Here is an 18,637-nt window from a genome sequence, read left to right on the forward strand (position 1 = left end):
TTTAAAAGACTATTTTCCCTTCTACAAATGTACTCTTCCTTATCATAACTTTGATACCACCATGATATATAGGCAATAAAGTAGGAGGAATAAATAAAGCTTCCCCAGGCGTAGAATCCTTAGATTTGGAAGTGACAGAGGCTTCATATTCCTAATGCAGAAAAGTGCCTGTATCATGGGCCAGTTTCATCCAGTCCTGCTTAAACTCCTTGGAGAATGCACCGTTGTGAACAAATCAAGAAGTCCACAATCAAGATTAGGAGAGGCTAGATTGGATACAATGACAGACACCCTCAAATTCTCAGTAGCCAAAACAAAGGACTATTTTTTAGTGAAAGACTCCAGGGAATTGAACAATGAGAACACATGGACACAGGAAGGGGAACATCACACTTTGGGGACTGTTGTGGGGTGGGGGGAGGGGGGAGGGATAGCATTGGGAGATATACCTAATGCTAGATGGCGAGTTAGTGGGTGCAGCGCACCAGCATGGCACATGTATACTTATGTAACTTACCTGCACATTGCGCACATGTACCATAAAACCTAAAGTATAATAATAATAATTTAAAAAAAAAGAAAAAAAAGAAAAAAGACTCCAATTCTCTCACATGGTGGATGGGGCTCCACTTGTGTTCTTTCTCACTCAGGGACCCAGTCTGCTGGAGGAGCCAATATGGAGAATTGCAGGTTGCCTTGGGCAGTGGTGAAAGCATGGCAAAGCTTGCAGTGGTCTTACAGTCTCCGCCAGAAAGTGGTTATCTGTCACTGGCCAAAACAAGTCACCTGAGTAAGTCTGACTTCAAGAGGGAAGGGAGGGGCAGCAAGTCTTGACACGCAGTAAAACAGGATACCACAAAGACCTTCTTCCATCAACTGACCAGCACCTGGTTCTTTCAGAATTCCTCCTACTCTCTGGAGCCAAATCTTTGGTTTGTTAGCTCAGACTCCACAGTGCCCCAAACAAGCTAGGAAACTCTCCTTCCATGTCTTGCCTTTTCCCTCATGAGTTATTCCCTTCTGGCATTCAATTGGTCGATGTTTATTTGAACATCTATATAAAAACTCCACTTTTAAGTGCTGTGGGTAATATAGGAGTGAGTTTCTTTTTAAGTCTCATGCTTCAAAACCCAAATATAAATCACTTTTCCCATAAAGCCTTTCTTGATGAATACACCCAATACCAAATGCTCTGAATTCCTTTACTTCTCAAATGTAACTGCCACCCTATTTAGGACACAATGCTGTTCTACAGCATTCTCTAATGTGTTTTCTGGTTGAATGTTTGTTTCTCTCACTAGATTACAAACTCAGAGTCAAAGCAGCATTTTCTATGACTGCCCTATGACCCCCATTGTCAAAACCTTGCAAAAGACCAGGCACAGAAACATTTAATCCTTTTAAAATTTAAGTGTCTAAAGCAGAAGGAACTGACTCAAATTTCAGGAAGTAGCTGTGAGGATGGGGTGGCAGGAAATGACGAAAACCTGAATACGGAACTGAAGCAGCAGCTCAGTTTCTCACTCCGAAGTGGCAGCAGCCAGAGAGGGAGTCGGTGTGGACGCGAGAAGCCGGGCACTTAGAACAGAGGCTCGCACAGGTGGAGGTGGGTACTCTGAGCCATGGGACAGTTGGGAAACACATAGTAAGAGTTGAGGAGGAACCTACCTGGCTCTTAGTCCTTGGTGATGGGCAAGGTCACCACTAGTAGGCTTTTATCCTTTTATAGCCAGAAGGCCTGGTTGTGAGTGGTTGTAGCAAATCAGCATCTGGAGATAGAAACAGAAGGGAGGGGCTTAAACCCAAGGCAAATGATTCAGGAGCCATCTAGCACCAACATCAAGCAAAGTGTTGCCTGGTTTCTGCTGACAATCTACAACCCACTCTAAGGCCTGTCTCCCCTAGGTACTGAGTTGGGAGGAGGACCACAGGAGACGAAAACAGTGTCTGCCCTTGAAGAGCATATGGTCTCAGGGAAACAAACCCACATAGGAAATGTAACAGATCAGGAAGTAGTCACTGATTAGCACTGAGTACCAAGTGCTGATGGAGCCCAAGAGACGGCATGATTGTTCTGCTGGGGCTAGTTTCTGTGTTCGTAGATCACAGAATCCCAGAATGTCAGAAATCAAGGAGACTACAGATTAGCTACGTTAACCCCTTCATTATTTTCCACTGGGGAAATCAGAGATAATTGCTGATTTGCCAAATTATTAAAGTTAGTATTTCTTAATCGCCTGGTCTGGTACCTGGCAAATGAGTACCTACTCTGTTTGTATCCCTTGTGATGGTCCCTCAGAGGCTTAGTCACCAAGCTGGGATGACAGCCAGGGCTTCTGACTCCCAGTCCTGTACTTTGATGCAGGAGGTCAGCATTGCAACAAGGCCTCACCAGATTACTCTCTGGTTCTCACCTCTAGATAGCACTTCTTACCTCTCTGGTTTCTAGTCAATAGGTCAAGAATATTAGATAAATTGTCTCTATTTCAGAAACTTTTTATTTCAAAAATGGGTGAATGGGAGGGTCAGGCTGAGGCCTCAGAGGAGCCACAGGAAGGAGGTTGGGACCATCAGTCCTCATTGCTTCCTTATTGCTCATGACTATTTCAGAAACTTCTCCATTCCAGTTTTCTGTGTGACAGTCCTTTTGTTGCACAGCAGCCCGGGAACCAGGGGATGAGAAGCAGAGGGGTAGTAAGGATGCAGGATTCTAAGTCTTGTTTTGCTGTCTCCACCCGCATCAGGGAAAGCCGAGCTGCTTTCAGCCGTGACTCACGGCTGACTCGGTCAATATCTCTCCGGTGTCCCCTTAGCATCTCTTTAACTGATTTACCCAGACTTCCCCTGGGCTGGTTTTTAAGGGGTTGCTCAATGGAGAAGATGGAGTTTTCAAGTGGAAATAGAAAACTGGAGAATCTGAAGGCCTAGGTAGGTAGAGACAGGAGAACCTGAGGAGTGGTTGTAAAGGGACTCTTTGGAGACAATGGAGAGCATGGGGAAGGTCTCCAATGGGATGTGGTGTCTGAGGACAGAAGGGTTGCCAGCTAGCAAGTGCTGCCAGGGTCGAGAAGTCTCAGTGGCGACCACAGCAGATGAGCATTTTCTGTTGTTACTTCTTCACACCAAGATCCACAGATGCAGAGCAACTGTGCTGCTCTTCCTTCTGCACAGTCCGGAAGGCCGACTAGAACACTGGGAATGCCCTAGCAGAATAAGTTTGGCACCCTTCCAAGCTAGTGTTCTCTAAATATTTCTGCAACATTTATTTAGTTGATAAAAATTGAATACCTCTTAATGTTCAAAATCAGATTTATTACATATTATTCTTTTTTCTTTTCTACGATAAATTGTCAACTTGAAAACATGCTATTTTTTGAATTACTTTTCTTTAGCAATTAATTGAACCATTTTTAAAAAATTGAGTAATAACTGACTTATTCCCAGCAAATAATGCTTTCCCAATGCATTGTTCCATGTGGAAATTTCAGCCGACTGTCCCTGCTGACCTTACACAGCTGTGAGGTGACCAGACTCAGTATGGATGTGGGACAGCACTTGGACCAGAGGCTGGAAAAATTCTCAGTATAGTTCAGCAGGTTGTAAAGAGGGATGTAGATGTTCACTTTGTGAGAAGCAGAACCAATTTGTATTTCAACAGCGACAAAGGAATCATATATAGAAACCTGAGTGAAATGAGGCCATAATTCTAGGGATATTATAGCACCCCTCATTGCCAACCACCTTCAGCCACTGCCTGGCTGGCCTCGGGACACAAGTGAACAATTCCAGCAATTTTGACTCATGGGTTACCTAGTGTTACCCACACCCATGATGACTTCTCTCTAGCCCCAGGTGGGCCCAGGCCACATCAGTTCATCTTGAATAAAGTCCCATCTCTCATCTTGTAACTGAGCAGAAAAGCCTTCCTACAACTCCCATTTGCTTTGCTTCATTTTCTATTTTCTTCTAAGAAAAAAAAATGGCAGGAAATATTGGGCTGCTATATTTTGACTTCAGCATTCCTATTTTCCCTCCTCTTGATCCTTTTTTGTCCCTAATTATTCCCATCTCCGGTCTCTCTCAGATGTGGAAGTCTGTAGTGGGCCATGATGTGTCTGTTTCCGTGGAGACCCAGGGTGATGATTGGGACACAGATCCTGACTTTGTGGTGAGTTTGGAAGTAGTTTTGCTTGGACAGTGCAGAGGGTGGGGTGGGGAGGGCATATAGGCCACTCTGTGACCTTTGAGGATGCTTGGAAAAGGGCCTTCTAGGACTGAGACAGCCCTCATACTGGGACTAATTGGTAGGACAATTGGCTGTCACCTGTGGGGCATGCATGATACCTGGTATCAGGGATGAAAGGAGACAGGTGTGGGTGAGTTTGCCAGTGTGATTGACAGGCCATGTCAGGCTATACTGAAGGTGAGAAGCAGGTGAACCTGGGTCTCCCCTGGCCCATGATCCAGGATTCAAGCTGGACATGTGTAACTGGGGGATTAAAAAGCTGTAGGAGACCAGATGGGGTAGGCATGAAGTATGCAGAGGAGGAATGGAGGTTTCAGAGCTCACTAATTTAATTCTTTGTGTTTTCTTGTTTGTTTGTTTTTTGAGACAGTCTCACTCTGTCGCCCTGGCTGGAGTGCAGTGGTGCAATCTCGGCTCACTGCAACCTCTGCCTCCCAGGTTCAAGCGATTCTCCTACCTCAGCCTCCCGAGTAGTCCCTGTAGCTGGGACTACAGGTGCATGCCACCACACCTGGCTAATTTTTGTATTTTTTTAGTAGAGATGGGGTTTCACCATGTTGGCCAAGCTAGTCTTGAGCTCCTGACCTCAAGAGATCCACTCGCCTAGGCCTCCTAAAATGCTAGGATTACAGGCATAAGCCACTACGCATGGCCTCACCGGTTTAATTCTTACATGGGGTCAGGATGGGATAAATATAGAGGGGATGTGAATAAAGACCCAGACTGAAGAAGGCAGTGGACACGGGACATGCAGGGCATGTGTCAGTTGGGTGGCCCTTCTCAATGTGGCACATTTCTTGCCGTCATGTATTACTGCGTGCTGTTGTTTGCAGAATGACATCTCTGAAAAGGAGCAACGATGGGGAGCCAAGACCATCGAGGGCTCTGGACGCACAGAACACATCAAGTAGGTGCCAAAAGGACTGGGGAAAAGGAAGGGGGTTATGGGAAGAGCCCAAAGAAAACTCAGAGACTTGGGGGAAGATGAGGGAGGAAAAGGATAGGGTAGTTCATGTCTATGTATTATTGTGTTTGTTTTTTTCTATAGTCTGTTCCTGTGTGTACCTGTGTGTGTCATTGCGTATTTCCATTTTATGTCTCTCCTCTTACCCTCCTCAACACTATTATCTGTCTTTTATACCTAACAACTCTACTATTTCCCCAAGTGGGTCTATTGGATTAACTGCCTCCCTTCCTTTAGTAAGGCATGAGAGATTCATAGAGGAAGTGGCCCAAATACTAAGGTCCTCTCTATCTATCTACCTGGCAATCATCTATCTCCTATCTATCTCTTCAGATAAATGTAAATATATATTTAGAATTCAGGGTGACTTCCTTCAGATGAACTAAGAACAATTCAGTAAAATGTCAAGGTGAAGAACTCAGAATAAATGCTATAAAAAGAGGCCACTTCAGCTCCCATACCTGGCCCAAATAACTTTTAAAATACAGATTTGTACTTAGCTATTTGACAGAAGTTGGAAGCCATGAATGGTAATATGAAGAAATGTAACACTTGGAAAACCTGTTGATAAAAACTATTTTGGCAACGATGTTCAGGGATCTTTAAGATTATAGCCCCATATGCATTTTACCAGAAACAAACAAACAAACAAAACCCTCTGATACCAGAAGATAAAAGGAACTTACAGACATATCCAGGGGTTTCTGTGGGATATGTCATACATTCAGCCTGAGAGATCCCCTCCTCTCTTCCATGGATGATTCAGGATCATCTAACCAGGACCATCTGCTTTGGATAGTATCAGAATGTCAAACATTAGTAGCAAGGTAGACACAATAAATAGTGTAACAAGCAAAAATTCAACAACTACACACAAAATGGCAAGATTAATACAGTTTTAAGCTCCATTTTTAACTCCCCCCACCGTACCCTAAAAGCAGGGTTTTTACCTCTAGATTTTAAAAAGTGTCAGTGGATGACCACATTGCACAAGCAACACACTGTGAAAGCCTGGCACAAGTTTCTACAACTGGATGACAGTACCGCATTGTTTAATCAGAAATAAATGGTTTCGGCCAGGTGTGGTGGCTCATGCTTGTAATCCCAAAACTTTGGGAGGCCGAGGCAGGAAGATCACTTGAGGTCAGGAGTTCAAGACCAGCTTGGGCAACATGATGAAACCCTGTGTCTACTAAAAATACAAAAATTAGCCGGGCATGGTGGCGGGCACCTGTAATCCCAGCTACTCAGGAGGCCGAAGCACGAGTCTATTGAACCCAGGAGGCACAGGTTGCATAGAGCTGAGATTGCACCACTGCACTCCAGCCAGGGTGATAGAGCGAGACTCGGTCTCAATAAATAAATAAATAAATAAATGGTTTCAATTAAGTAGCTATAATGAATATTATTCTTAAACCACGCCATTCTGGAAAAAGATTGAAACAATGGAACAGGGTCATTCAGGAAGCTTCTGTGATACCCCTCTATAGACTCATAGATCAAAAAAAAAAAAAAAAAAAACCACAAGACCCTTTTCCTTTTCTGAATAAAGACCACTCAACGCTGGTATTCTGGGAATTGTCCAGATGAGGATGCACACTTCATACCTTTTTTCTCCCAGTGCCTGTTTCATATATAGGAGGTAGGAATACAATATTTTAAGGAAGTCTCCTAAATTCCTGCCATAATCTTATGGAAAGAGCTTGAATTTGGATATCAGATAGATTTAGATTCAATTCCTAACTCTGCCACTCTTAGCAATGTGAACTCGGTCACATAACTTTTTTGAACCTCAGCTTATTTATCAAACGGGGATAAGAATAGCAACCCTAGCTTTGCACAGTGGTGATATTGTAGCCAATGAGGTTTATCTGAGGTGTGAGTATTGCTAATTGAAAACTTTTCCCAACACTCCGCCATGACGACTTGCAATATAGTAGGCATTGGCAAAAAAAAAAAAAAAAAAAAAAAAAAAAGCAAGCAACCCTCATAAAAAAATGAAATAACTTAAAAAAAAATAGCCACCCTGAAGATGTATAGTTAGAGTTCAATGGGATAGCCAATGTCTAATGCAGTACTTAGCACTTCTGAGCAGCTCAGTGATGTTATTTTTGTTTCCTGTTAATATAGGTTAGTTTAATCAGATTTCCTTTCTAAAATCTAACAAACGTGTAAACAGACAACAGCCCTTTTTTCTCCTAAGTGGTGTTTACCTGGACTGTTGTATTGTGCAACTCCTGTACACAGATCACTCTGACTGGTGCTGCCTGGAGTGGTACAACATAGTGACCCTGCACATTTCCTTGTTAACCTAACTGAATCTATCAGATAGAATAAACAATGGAGATATTGACAAAAAAAGCTCGCTCATCTCCCATTTACCCAGGTTATCAAGGAGTAAAAGCCTAGTATCTGCTGGTAACAGGCCAGGTGGCTTTAGACAAGTCCCTTTTCCTCTCTGATTCTCATTTTGCCCATCTGGATCAAAAAGACCTCTAGAGGACTTTCCAGTAGTAAGTCTTCACTATTTGGGGATTCCGTCTCGTTAGTGTGGGCTAAGCCAGTCTTTAACATCTGATGGGAATCACCATGGTCCTTGGAAAGGAGAGGGAAATTGGAGAGGAGAACAGTAGCTGTAGATGCTAACACTGACAGATCCCAAAATGAAAAAAGAAAAAACAAACAAACAAAACAAAACAAAACAGTAGCTGTAGAGCTGAGACGACTAAAAGCAGGAAAAGGAAGTGATTGTAGTTCTTACTAATCTTACTACCTTCCCCACACCGTGATGTCTCTTTTTAGGTCTGTCTTGAATAAATTTAGTTTGGATAGTAATTTGGTAATTCAGTGAATAACTCAAATGGTCCTATGCCTCCCTTATCTGTTCTGTAAAGGAACTGCCTGGTTTTCAAGAACTATGACCCTTCTCTCCACCTTCTTTTCTCCACTCTTGCCCATTCATTCTCAAGACTCAAGGGTGTCTTTTCCCTTGACCAGGTTGTTTATTTTCAAATCTGTCACAGACTGATACTTTTGCAAAATAAAATAAAACTGAGTTTCTGGAAAAATAAATGGTTAAAAATAACATAGACAATACAAACACAGTTTTTATTTTTAAATTCAACAGAAATAAAATCACAACGTTGTCAGGCATGCTAGTCTGTGCCTATAGACCCAGCTACCCAGGAGGCTGAGGCAGGAGGATCACTTGAGTCCAGTAGTTCTGGGCTATAGTGCTCTATGCTGATTGGGTCTCCACACTGAATTCTGAATCAATATAGTGACCTCCCACCTCCCAGGAGCAGGGGACCATAGGTTGCCTAAGAAGGGGTGAACTTGCCCAGGTCAGAAATGGAGCAGGTCAGAACTCCAGTGCTGATCAGTAGTGGGACTGTGTCTGTGAGTAGCCACTGCACTCCAGCCTGGGCTACAGTGAGACCCCATTTCTAAAAAAGAAAAAGAAAAAGAATAAAATCACTATGTCAAATTGCTATAAAAGTTTCTAAACACATATTCTCAATTTTTATTCTTATTTCCCTGTGAAACAGAAACAGTTCAGCTTGTGGACCACACACTGAGTGGCACTGCTCTGGAATAATCTTTCAGCGCTTCCTGGAACCTGTCTGGCCTTTAGATTAAATCTTTACTGAGCTATAACCATAGGATGTCTGCCTCAGTGGCCCTGTCCTTTTTCTTGTGCCCTGACATTTTATAGCAAGTGGAAATAAAGAATGGTGTAATGCCAAGAGTATAGAAATAGAATTCTGGAGCTCTAGGGACTGATTCCAGCTCTGCTGTAAAAGGGCTCATGATGCTGAGGAGAGTAATAATATTTTAGCATCCTATCTTGATTTCCAGTGTGACTGGAGATTATAGTACCATCCCTGTTTACCTCACAGGGGTACTGGGAAGAGCCATGGCTATAACTTAAGAATAATGGCTAACATTTATTAAGCTATTATATGTCATGCAAAACACTGAGTACTTCTTAAAAACAATCTTATATCATAGATGACATTGGCATCCTGATTTCACAGAAAAGTGAATGGATATATTAATGTTTAGCAATTTGTCCAAGGATACAGAGATACAGGTTGAGCATCCTTAATCCAAAAATTCAAAATCTAAAATGTTCCAAAATCTAAAATTTTTGAAAACCCACATGATACCACAAGTAGAAAATTCCACACCTGACTACATGTGATGGGTCGCAGTCAAAATTAAGGTGCACAACAGTTTTTTCAGCGTCCCCAAGGGAAAAATAAAGTTACCTTCATTTATTTATTTCTTCTTTAATATCTTCCTTAATATAGTGTATATGACACATAAATGAATTTCCTGTTTACACATGGGTCTCATCCCCAAGATATCTCATTATGTATATGCAAATATTCCAAAATCTGAAAAAAATCCTGAATCCAAAACACTTCTGGTCTCAAGCATTTGGGATGAGGGATACTCAGCCTGTAGTAATTTGAATTCAGCTCAGTCTGACTCCATGGGCTGAAATCTTAACCAATATATTGTTTTTGTCTAATAAACATAATATCGTCATGTCCATAATTCTTTTGTTGAAATGAAATGCAAATTCCCATGAGCTAAGCTATTGCCATTCCCTAAGGCTGCTTGCTATTCTGTTTACAGTGACAAAGTACTTGATAAGTTGGCCTTAATAATACTACAATCACTTCATAAACAAACCTCTTTATGAGTGCCCAAAGTCTCTTTCATTTAATGTTTTCGTCACTTTATTATTTTTCAAAAATTAACTTTGTTTTTTTTGAGGCAGAGTTTCGCTCTGTCATCCAGGCTGGAGTGCAGTGGTACGATCTTGGCTCACTGAAACCTCCGCCTCTGCCTCCCAGCTTCAAGTGATTCTCCTACCTCAGCTTCCTGAGTAGCTGGGATTACAGGCATGTGCCACCTCGCCCAGCTAATTTGTGTATTTTTAGTAGAGGCGGGGTTTCACCATGTTGGCCAGGCTGGTCTTGAACTCCTGACCTCAAGTGATCCACCTGCCTCAACCTCCTACAGTGCTGGGATTACAGGTGTAAGCCACTATGCCCAGGCAAAAATTAACTTTATTGATAGCTAATCATTATAAGCAAATAGTTCAATGAGTTTTGACTATATATATAATATAACCACCATGCAATCAAGATATAGAATGTATCTATTACCATGAAAATTTCCCTGCACCTCTTTGCAGTCAATACACCCCGTACTGATCTTTTTGTCACTATAGATTAGTTTTGTCTGGCATAGAATTTCATGCAAACAGAATAATAAAGAATGTATTGTTTTGTGTTGTCTTCTTTCAGCATAATGTTTTCCAGATTTATCCATGGTATTGTGTATATAAGTCTTTTGTTCTTTTATATTGTCAAGTAGTATCCCATTGTATGGATATGTCACAGTTTGATTATTCATTATCCTGTCAATAGACATTTGGATTATTGACAATTTGGATCTATTACAAATGAAACTGTCATGGGCATTTGGGTACAAATCTTTTTGTTGACATATCCTTATTTCTCTTGGGAAATTGCCAGAAGTAGAATTGCTGAGTCATATAATAAGTGTATGTTAAACATTTTGAGAGACTCTCAAACTCTTTTCCAAAGGGAATTTACCCTCTTTCATTCCTACCAGTAATGTGTGGGTTTCAGATGCTCCACATTTTTGTCAACATTTGTTATTGTTAGTATTTTTAAATTTAGTTGAGTGCAGTGGCTCATGCCTGTAATTCCAGCACTTTAGGAGGCCAAGGCAGGAGGATGACTTGAGCCCAGGAGTTCAAGACCATCTGGACAACGTGGAGAGATTCTGAGTCTGCAAAAAAATTAAAAATTGGCTGGGTGTGGGGATGCTCACCTGTATTCTGAGCTATTCGGGAGGCTGAGGCAGGAGAAGCACTTGAGCCCAGGGGGTTGAGGCTGCAGTGAGCCATGTTTGCCCCACTGCACTCCAGCCTGGGTGACAGACTGAGATCTTCTCTAAAAGACAAACAAAACAAAACAACAACAACAACAACAACAACAAAACCAACTTAACCACTCTTTTAAGTTAATTTGAATTTCTCTGATGACCAGTTTTATTGAGTATATTTTCATTTGCCATTCATATATCTTCATATATCTTCTTTATGAAGTATCTGTTCACATCTTTTTCTCACTTTTAAAGTGAGTTGTTTGTCTTTTTATTAAGTTGCTGAAAGTTCTTCATATATTCTGGATGTAAGTCTTTTGTGAAATATGTGTTTTATAAGTGTATTCTCCCAGAACATAACTTGCTTTTTCACTTTATTGATTGATTGATTGATTGAGATGGAGTCTTGCTCTGTTGCCCAGGCTGGAGTGCAGTGACATGATCTCAGCTCACTGCAACCTCTGCCTCCTGGGTTCAAGCGATTCTGCTGCTTTGGCCTCCTGAGTAACTGGGACTCAGGCGCCCGCCACCACGCCCGGCTAATTTTTGTATTTTTGGTAGAGACGGAGTTTCACCATAGTGGCTAGGCTGGTCTCGAGCTCCTGATCATGTGATCCACCCGCCTCGACCTCGCAAAGTGCTGAGATTACAGGCGTGAGCCACCGCGCTTGGCCACTTTTTCATTTTACTAATGGCATCTTTTTAAGAGCAAAAGATCTTAATCTGATGAAGTCTAATTTATTGAAAAAAAAGTTTATGGGGCTAATGCTTTATATGTCTAAGAAATATTTACCTACCCCAAAGTTGTGAAGACTTTCTTTGATGTTTTGTCCTAAAGGACTTACAGTTTTAGCTTTTACATTTAAGTCTATGATCCATTTCAAGTAGACTTTTCTGTGCAGTGTGAGGTCAAGATTGAGGTTCATTTTTTTCCATGTGATTATTTAGTTTTTCACCACTATTAAAAGAGTATCCTGTTCCCATTGACTTACCTGGCATCTTTGACCACACACGTGGGTCTATTTCTGGACTCTATTCTGTTCTGTTGATCTATTTTCTACCCTGACAGCATACCGTACTGCACTGATTATTGTAGCTTTATAAGTCAAGAAATCATGTAGTCCTCAACTTTGCTCTCCTTTAAAAAAAAAAAAGAAACAAAAGATTTTACTATTCCAGGACTTTACATTTTCACATAAATTTTACAATTCACTAGTCAATTCCTACAAGAACGCCTGTTCAGATTTTGATTGGGATTGCATTGAATCTATAGATCATTTTAGAGAGAATTGACATCTTAATGATATTGAGTTTTCCAATCCATGAACATGGGCTATCTCTCCATTTATTTAGGTCTTCTTTAGTATTTTCAGAAATATTTTTTAGTGTTTAGGTCTTGCACATACTTTAAGTTTATCCTAAAATGTTTCATATTATTTCATGTATTTATATTTAACTTTCAGTTTCCAAATGTTTATGGCCATTATGTAAAAATACAATTGATTTTTATATAATGACCTTGTATCCTGTGACCTTGCCAAATGCACAATGCTTTAGTAGCTTTTTTTGTGTGAATTATTTAGGATTTTCTACATACATGATCAGGTCATCTGTGAATAAAAACCTTATATTCTGAGTCACTCACATTTGTGCTTTTAGTTTTGTAATAAAAAACAAACACAGATTGAGGAATGAGTCATCTTTGAGGTGCTACATTTTGCTTTGTTCACATAAACTGCATTGCTTTACCAATCCAAAGTCTTTTAAAACTTAAATTGGATATCTGAGAGTTAACATGTCAAAAGTTTCTTAGGCACAACACAGCATATTGAATTGGAATTTTTTGTTTTCCTCTCTATCTCTTCCAGCTGTCCTCTATCTCCATACATTAAACATCTTTGTGTCCTCAGAGCCTAACAGTACCTCACACTTTAAAGTTTTTTAGTTAGTAGTTATCAAATGAAGGAATGACATAATGAAGACCTGTTTAGGCCGGGCATGGTGGCTCACGCCTGTAATCCCAGCACTTTGGGAGGCCAAGGCAAGAGGATCACTTGAGGTCAGGAGTTTGAGACCAGCCTGGCCAACGTGGTGAAACACTGTCTCTATTAAAAATACAAAATCTAGCTGGGCATGACATGCATGCCTATAATCCCAGCTACTCTGGAGGCTGAGGCAAGAGAATCGCTTGAACCCGGGAGGCAGAGATTGCAGTGAGCTGAGATCATGCCACTGCACTCCAGCCTGCGCGACAGAGCGAGATTCTGTCTTGGTAATAATAATAATAATAATAATAAGAAGAAGAAGAAGAAGAAGAAGAATAACCTGTTTAGAATGACTTCAGCTATAACCTAAAGAAGTCTGTTTTCTTTGGGCCTCAACAATTTCATTCAAATTATATTATCTGTTGGTATGATCCCCTGACTAGTTTTTCTGTTATCCTTTAGATGAATATTCCTGAGTATCATTTTCTAATCCCTTTTAAAAACTTGTTTTAACTATAATATAGTTATAACCCATTTAACAAGTATTATATTCATTAAAAAATTGCAGATTTTTTCCATTTGAAAGTAAATTTTGGCCCCATTTTCTTCATCTTTCATCTGAATACTTCAGTTGGATTCTTCCAGTGCTGGATTCTTCCAGCACTTGGCTTAATTTCATCTGGTTCGTAGCCAGCTTTCTAAAATTAACTGTGGCTAAAGCTGAGAAGACTTTTTTAAAAGACCTTTAGTGGAATTATCTACTAAAGGCCACCACATGGATCTATTCTTCCATAAAAGAAGACAATTTCTGCTGTGAGACAGCCATTCTACGTATAACCAATGTGTCTGGTTGTCCTGAGCTGATAAAGTCCCAGCTCACCATCTAACATCACTATCTCAATACCCTAACCCCTCATTGCTTGCTGCAGAAAGTCAAATTTCTTATTTAGGGTTCTCTTGCCCAAATGTTTCCAAGAATCCCCGGATCCTTATATGTGTCCAAATAACAGATCTGATTGTCACATGGGGCTGAGCTATCACTTCATATCCTCAGGCCAAAGAGGTTGGCCAAGATGGCTTTCTGCCCTCTTAATTGTTGCAGTTACCTTTCATGGTAAAGATGGAAGTGGGTGTGAAGTAAGAAAAAGAATGCCTTTTTTTGGTGGTGCTTTCTCTTAGGGATAGAGGTGTCCCTTCAAATCAAGATAATTTGAGGCTTAAAGTGTTATGGCAATTATTGTGAGTGGATTTTGTTAGTTAGTTTTCATTAGTCCTTAGTTTTCTCAGGTATTATCAGCCTGGGGGGAAGGGGCAGAAGATCTTAATTCATGACCAAAAAGCATAAAAAATACTACTAATGTTTAAATAAATTTCCCCAATTCTGTGTTTTTATAAGCATTATTTTTAATGACTTCCTAGTACACTAGTGAAAGGTAGTATTTCAATTTATTGAACTATTATCCAACCATTGGTCATATAGATTGTTTCTTAGTTATTGCTATTATATACGATGCTTCAATGAGTATCATTTAGACATTAAGGACATTAAGCTTTGCCATATTTAAAATCATTTGCCTGATGTAGACTCCTAAAACTAGAATGTGTAGGTCCAATGGTATGTGAATATTTTTCTGCTTTTTGAGACACATCCTCTGATTGATAGAAAGCAGATCCATTCAGAAAAGAAAATAACTTTCCAGTTATCAGAATATAGGTGTCATTGTCCTCTAATATTGAAGAACATGAAAAATGGGACTAAAGATCAGAAGGTTATTTTAGTGAGCAAAATAACAGACTAGAGGAAATATTATTGGCCTATGGAGAGTTTAAATCAGGCTATAGTATGCAGGCTAGACTGATCTTTTACTTCTAGACCCATCGCTAGTATATTTTGGGGGCCCAGGTTATTACTGAAAATAAACAGGACAGACTTCAAGACTTCCATTTTTCTGGGAAGATGGGTTTGTTGATCTCCCTGGGATAGATATAGATGAGCCTTTGTCATGTGGTTTCTTCCAGCATCCACCAGCTGAGGAACAAAGTTTCAGCGGAGCATGATGTTCTCAAGAAGAAAGAGATGGAGTCAGGGCCCAAAGCATCCCATGGCTATGGAGGACGGTTTGGAGTAGAAAGAGACCGAATGGACAAGGTAAGTTGAAAGGGAAAGATTTGCTTTAAAAAAATACATTAAAAAATTGATATATTATATATACTTATATATTTTGTAAATATGTATAAATAATTATATATAATTATATACCTCTGTAATAAGAGCCAATTATATATAAGTATATATAATTGACTCTATAATAAATAATTGGCTCTATAATAATTGGCTATAAAATAATTGGCTCTATAAGAGCCAATTGTATATAAGTATATAATTATATAAGTATATATTTATTATATATACTTATATATTTTATGTATGTTATAATAAATATAATATAATATATTTTATATATGCTCATATATAAGTATCTATATGAGTATATATAAAATATAATATATAAACTATATATAAGTATATATAAAATATAATATATATTATATATTAATTATAGTATATAATATTAATATTACATATTATTAATATATAATGTGTAATATAATGTATTAATAATGTAGATTATATGTTATATAATATGATATATAATATATAATATAGATATAATATATTATATATACTTATATATAGTATCTGTTATATATAAGTATATAGTTACATATAAGTATTATATATAAGTATATAATTAATATATTATATATTAATACATTATATATTATATACTTATATATTTATAAATATATATTATTAATATATGCAACATAATTATAAGTAAATGTAAATATATAAATTTATATTATATGTATATTTTAATATATTATAAGTATATGATATATTTATATTATAAATATATAGTTTATTCATAAATATATAGTATATAATATTTAAGTATATATAAAATATTTCACTAAAACACCCAGATACTTTTGTTCTAGATCAAAATATATATTTTTTGACTCATTTATTGGTTCATGAGTTAAAACTTATTCAAAAGTACAGTATTCATTTGGTCTCTAAAATATAATGTCCACATATTATTTGTATCAATTTTTTCTGATCTCAACACATAAGATATACATGGCAGAAAATAAAAGCCAAGATATTGGAACTGCTGGCCTGTTGTAGCCCCAACCACACTGCAACTCCTAGACCAAGAAGACAGGAAACACAAGTGGAGAAGGAAAAAATATGTTTTAAAATCATTTGCTGCTTTTAAATGTTTATGTATTATGTCTATGTTGCAACTTCTCTTTATTATTTTCTTTACTGTGTATTTAGTGATTTTTTTTGTATATATGTCCTACATTACATGTTGTATAAAGCTCAGAGTTCACTTCTGAACTTTGATGGCCATACAGGAGCAAAGATCTAGAACAAAATCACTGGCTCTCCTAGTGAAATATTCCATCCTGGCTATGGCGTCCGGTCAGTCCCCTTGGTCTTTCCTCCACACTACCCCACACTACGCTCTGTTCTGCTGCACAGTGCTCTTGTTTCAGCTCTTTTTGTTTCTGGTTTAAACACTGCTCTGTCTACCTAGTCTCTATCCCCTGGTTCCCAGCCCATCCTATGGGAGTGTTCAGAATGAAGGATTCCTAATGGTATTAAAGAAGAACAGGGATGAGCAGGTCTCCAGAAAAAGTCATCTTGCTCTCCCATCTCATATTCCTTGGCACCACTGTCAGAGGCCATAGATCTGACCCAGAATGGAATTTCTTACATGCCTACATCCCACTCCATCTCTGTATTTATTTTTTTAAGGTCATTTTTATCTTTTCACTCACTCCATCCTTGATTTTTCTCAGAGTGCAGTGGGCCATGAGTATGTTGCCGAGGTGGAGAAGCACTCTTCTCAGACGGATGCTGCCAAAGGCTTTGGGGGCAAGTACGGAGTTGAGAGGGACAGGACAGACAAGGTAAGTGACCACTCTGTCTCTCAACCACTCACCTCCAGTCATGTGAAGTTGCCCACACTCACTCCTGGATGGAGGCACATGCTTCTTTGTTGAAAGACAGGACAGTGGATGCTGTGAGGACCTGACACCATCACAAAGATACCTCCCTCAGCAAGTTCCTTGGTGCCAGTGTTGGAAGCCACATGCTGAGCTGAAAGACAGTGATTCAAATAAGGAGAAGACTTTCAAACTGTGTGTTTGAATGAATAATTCCTCAAGCCACTGGTTTTTATTATACTCATATGCATGAAGATAGAACAGAGAATCGTCTAAGCTCTTCTTTTGGCTTAACATCAGAACCTTATAAATACTCATGCCGTTTAGGAAAACAGAGTCATCAGTTTAAATATTATTGCCATGGAAGCAGATAATCCAGTTAAACAACTAATTAGGGTTACTATTTACAGAATTTAGCGTCAATCTATGAAGTCCAGATATCTTTAAAGACTCCTTTGTACAAAACAAAACAAAATGTTGTTTTAAAGAGAAAAAAAAGTACCGTATGATTACAATATCATATTGTTGACAGGAGAGTAAGATTGATAACTCATTGATGTTTTTAGTTTCATGCCTTGTTAGGTCGGATTCTTTGAACTCATTTTTTATGGCGCAGAATGGTGTCTCCTGCCCTGCAGCTGCACAGAGAGAGGACATCTCCTTCACAGTTAGCTGAGATTTTTTCTTTGTTTTTACCAACGGTTAATTAGGTGGACATGAATCCTTAAAGCTAAAGATTGGAAGCTAAGGCAGCTAAGTTCTAGAACTTAATTGTTTGCATCATGGGGGGTAAAACCATGAAAAACAAAACCAGGAAAGTTTAAAACATACTGCAAAGCTAAGGGAAGATGTAGAAGGCAATAGTAGAATATGGAGCATGCAATGTTCTAGAATCAGGATGGAATTCCCTGTTCCATCTTGGCACCACTCTTGCCTGCCTTTGCTTAATCTCCGATTCTTACATCTTTTGCTCACAAGCCACAAATGGAATCACCCAGTCAGTGTGTCATGTAAATCAAGAAACAATACATATTAATTAGTTTTTAATATGCAAAAACCCAGACTTGCTTAGATACCCATAGTTCCTGAGCCAGATGGAGAACAAAGCTCCAAAACTCTGCGGTAATGTTGGGTATCTGGGCAACATGTCCAGTCCCAGAGCCAGCTAGGATCCAGACTCTCCTGGTTGCAGTTATCCCACCAAAATCCACATATTTGTGTTGCCATTATTGAGTAATGAAAGAGAAGAGGCACAGCATTATCAACTGGGAATAGGGTAATGTCTCTTCATGAGCAGAGTGCTTTATACTTTACAAGGCACTTTTCTAGGTATCACATTTCACCTTTGTGAGGATTCGTTAGGAAGAAAAGCACTAAGTTAGCGAATGAACCTAAGTAGACACTTTACCTTGTCCCATTTAGTTCTCATGATATCCCAAATGAAGAGGGATCATTTCTCTCATTTTACAGTCGAGGTAGATAAGGCAGGCATGC

The 18,637-nt window shown here is 39.1% G+C and overlaps 1 protein-coding gene and 1 pseudogene across 2 annotated transcripts in view; both read left to right on the top strand.

Annotated features, from left to right (window-relative positions):
* Window positions 1-585: 585 nt before the first annotated feature.
* Window positions 586-18,637, top strand: part of HCLS1 (hematopoietic cell-specific Lyn substrate 1) — a 29,898-nt gene continuing 11,846 nt past the window's right edge. For both annotated transcript variants that reach the window (XM_002813236.5, XM_054551420.2), the window contains exons 1-5: window positions 586-1,606; window positions 4,085-4,168; window positions 5,080-5,153; window positions 15,143-15,272; window positions 16,997-17,107. In XM_002813236.5, the coding sequence (XP_002813282.1) occupies window positions 4,085-4,168; window positions 5,080-5,153; window positions 15,143-15,272; window positions 16,997-17,107 (399 nt within the window). In that variant the 5' untranslated portion in view covers window positions 586-1,606. The remainder of the gene's footprint in view (window positions 1,607-4,084; window positions 4,169-5,079; window positions 5,154-15,142; window positions 15,273-16,996; window positions 17,108-18,637) is intronic.
* LOC112132781 (U4 spliceosomal RNA) lies at window positions 7,042-7,172 on the top strand (annotated as a pseudogene).

Source organism: Pongo abelii, chromosome 2 (assembly GCF_028885655.2).
Source record: "Pongo abelii isolate AG06213 chromosome 2, NHGRI_mPonAbe1-v2.0_pri, whole genome shotgun sequence".
Lineage (NCBI taxonomy): Eukaryota > Metazoa > Chordata > Mammalia > Primates > Hominidae > Pongo > Pongo abelii.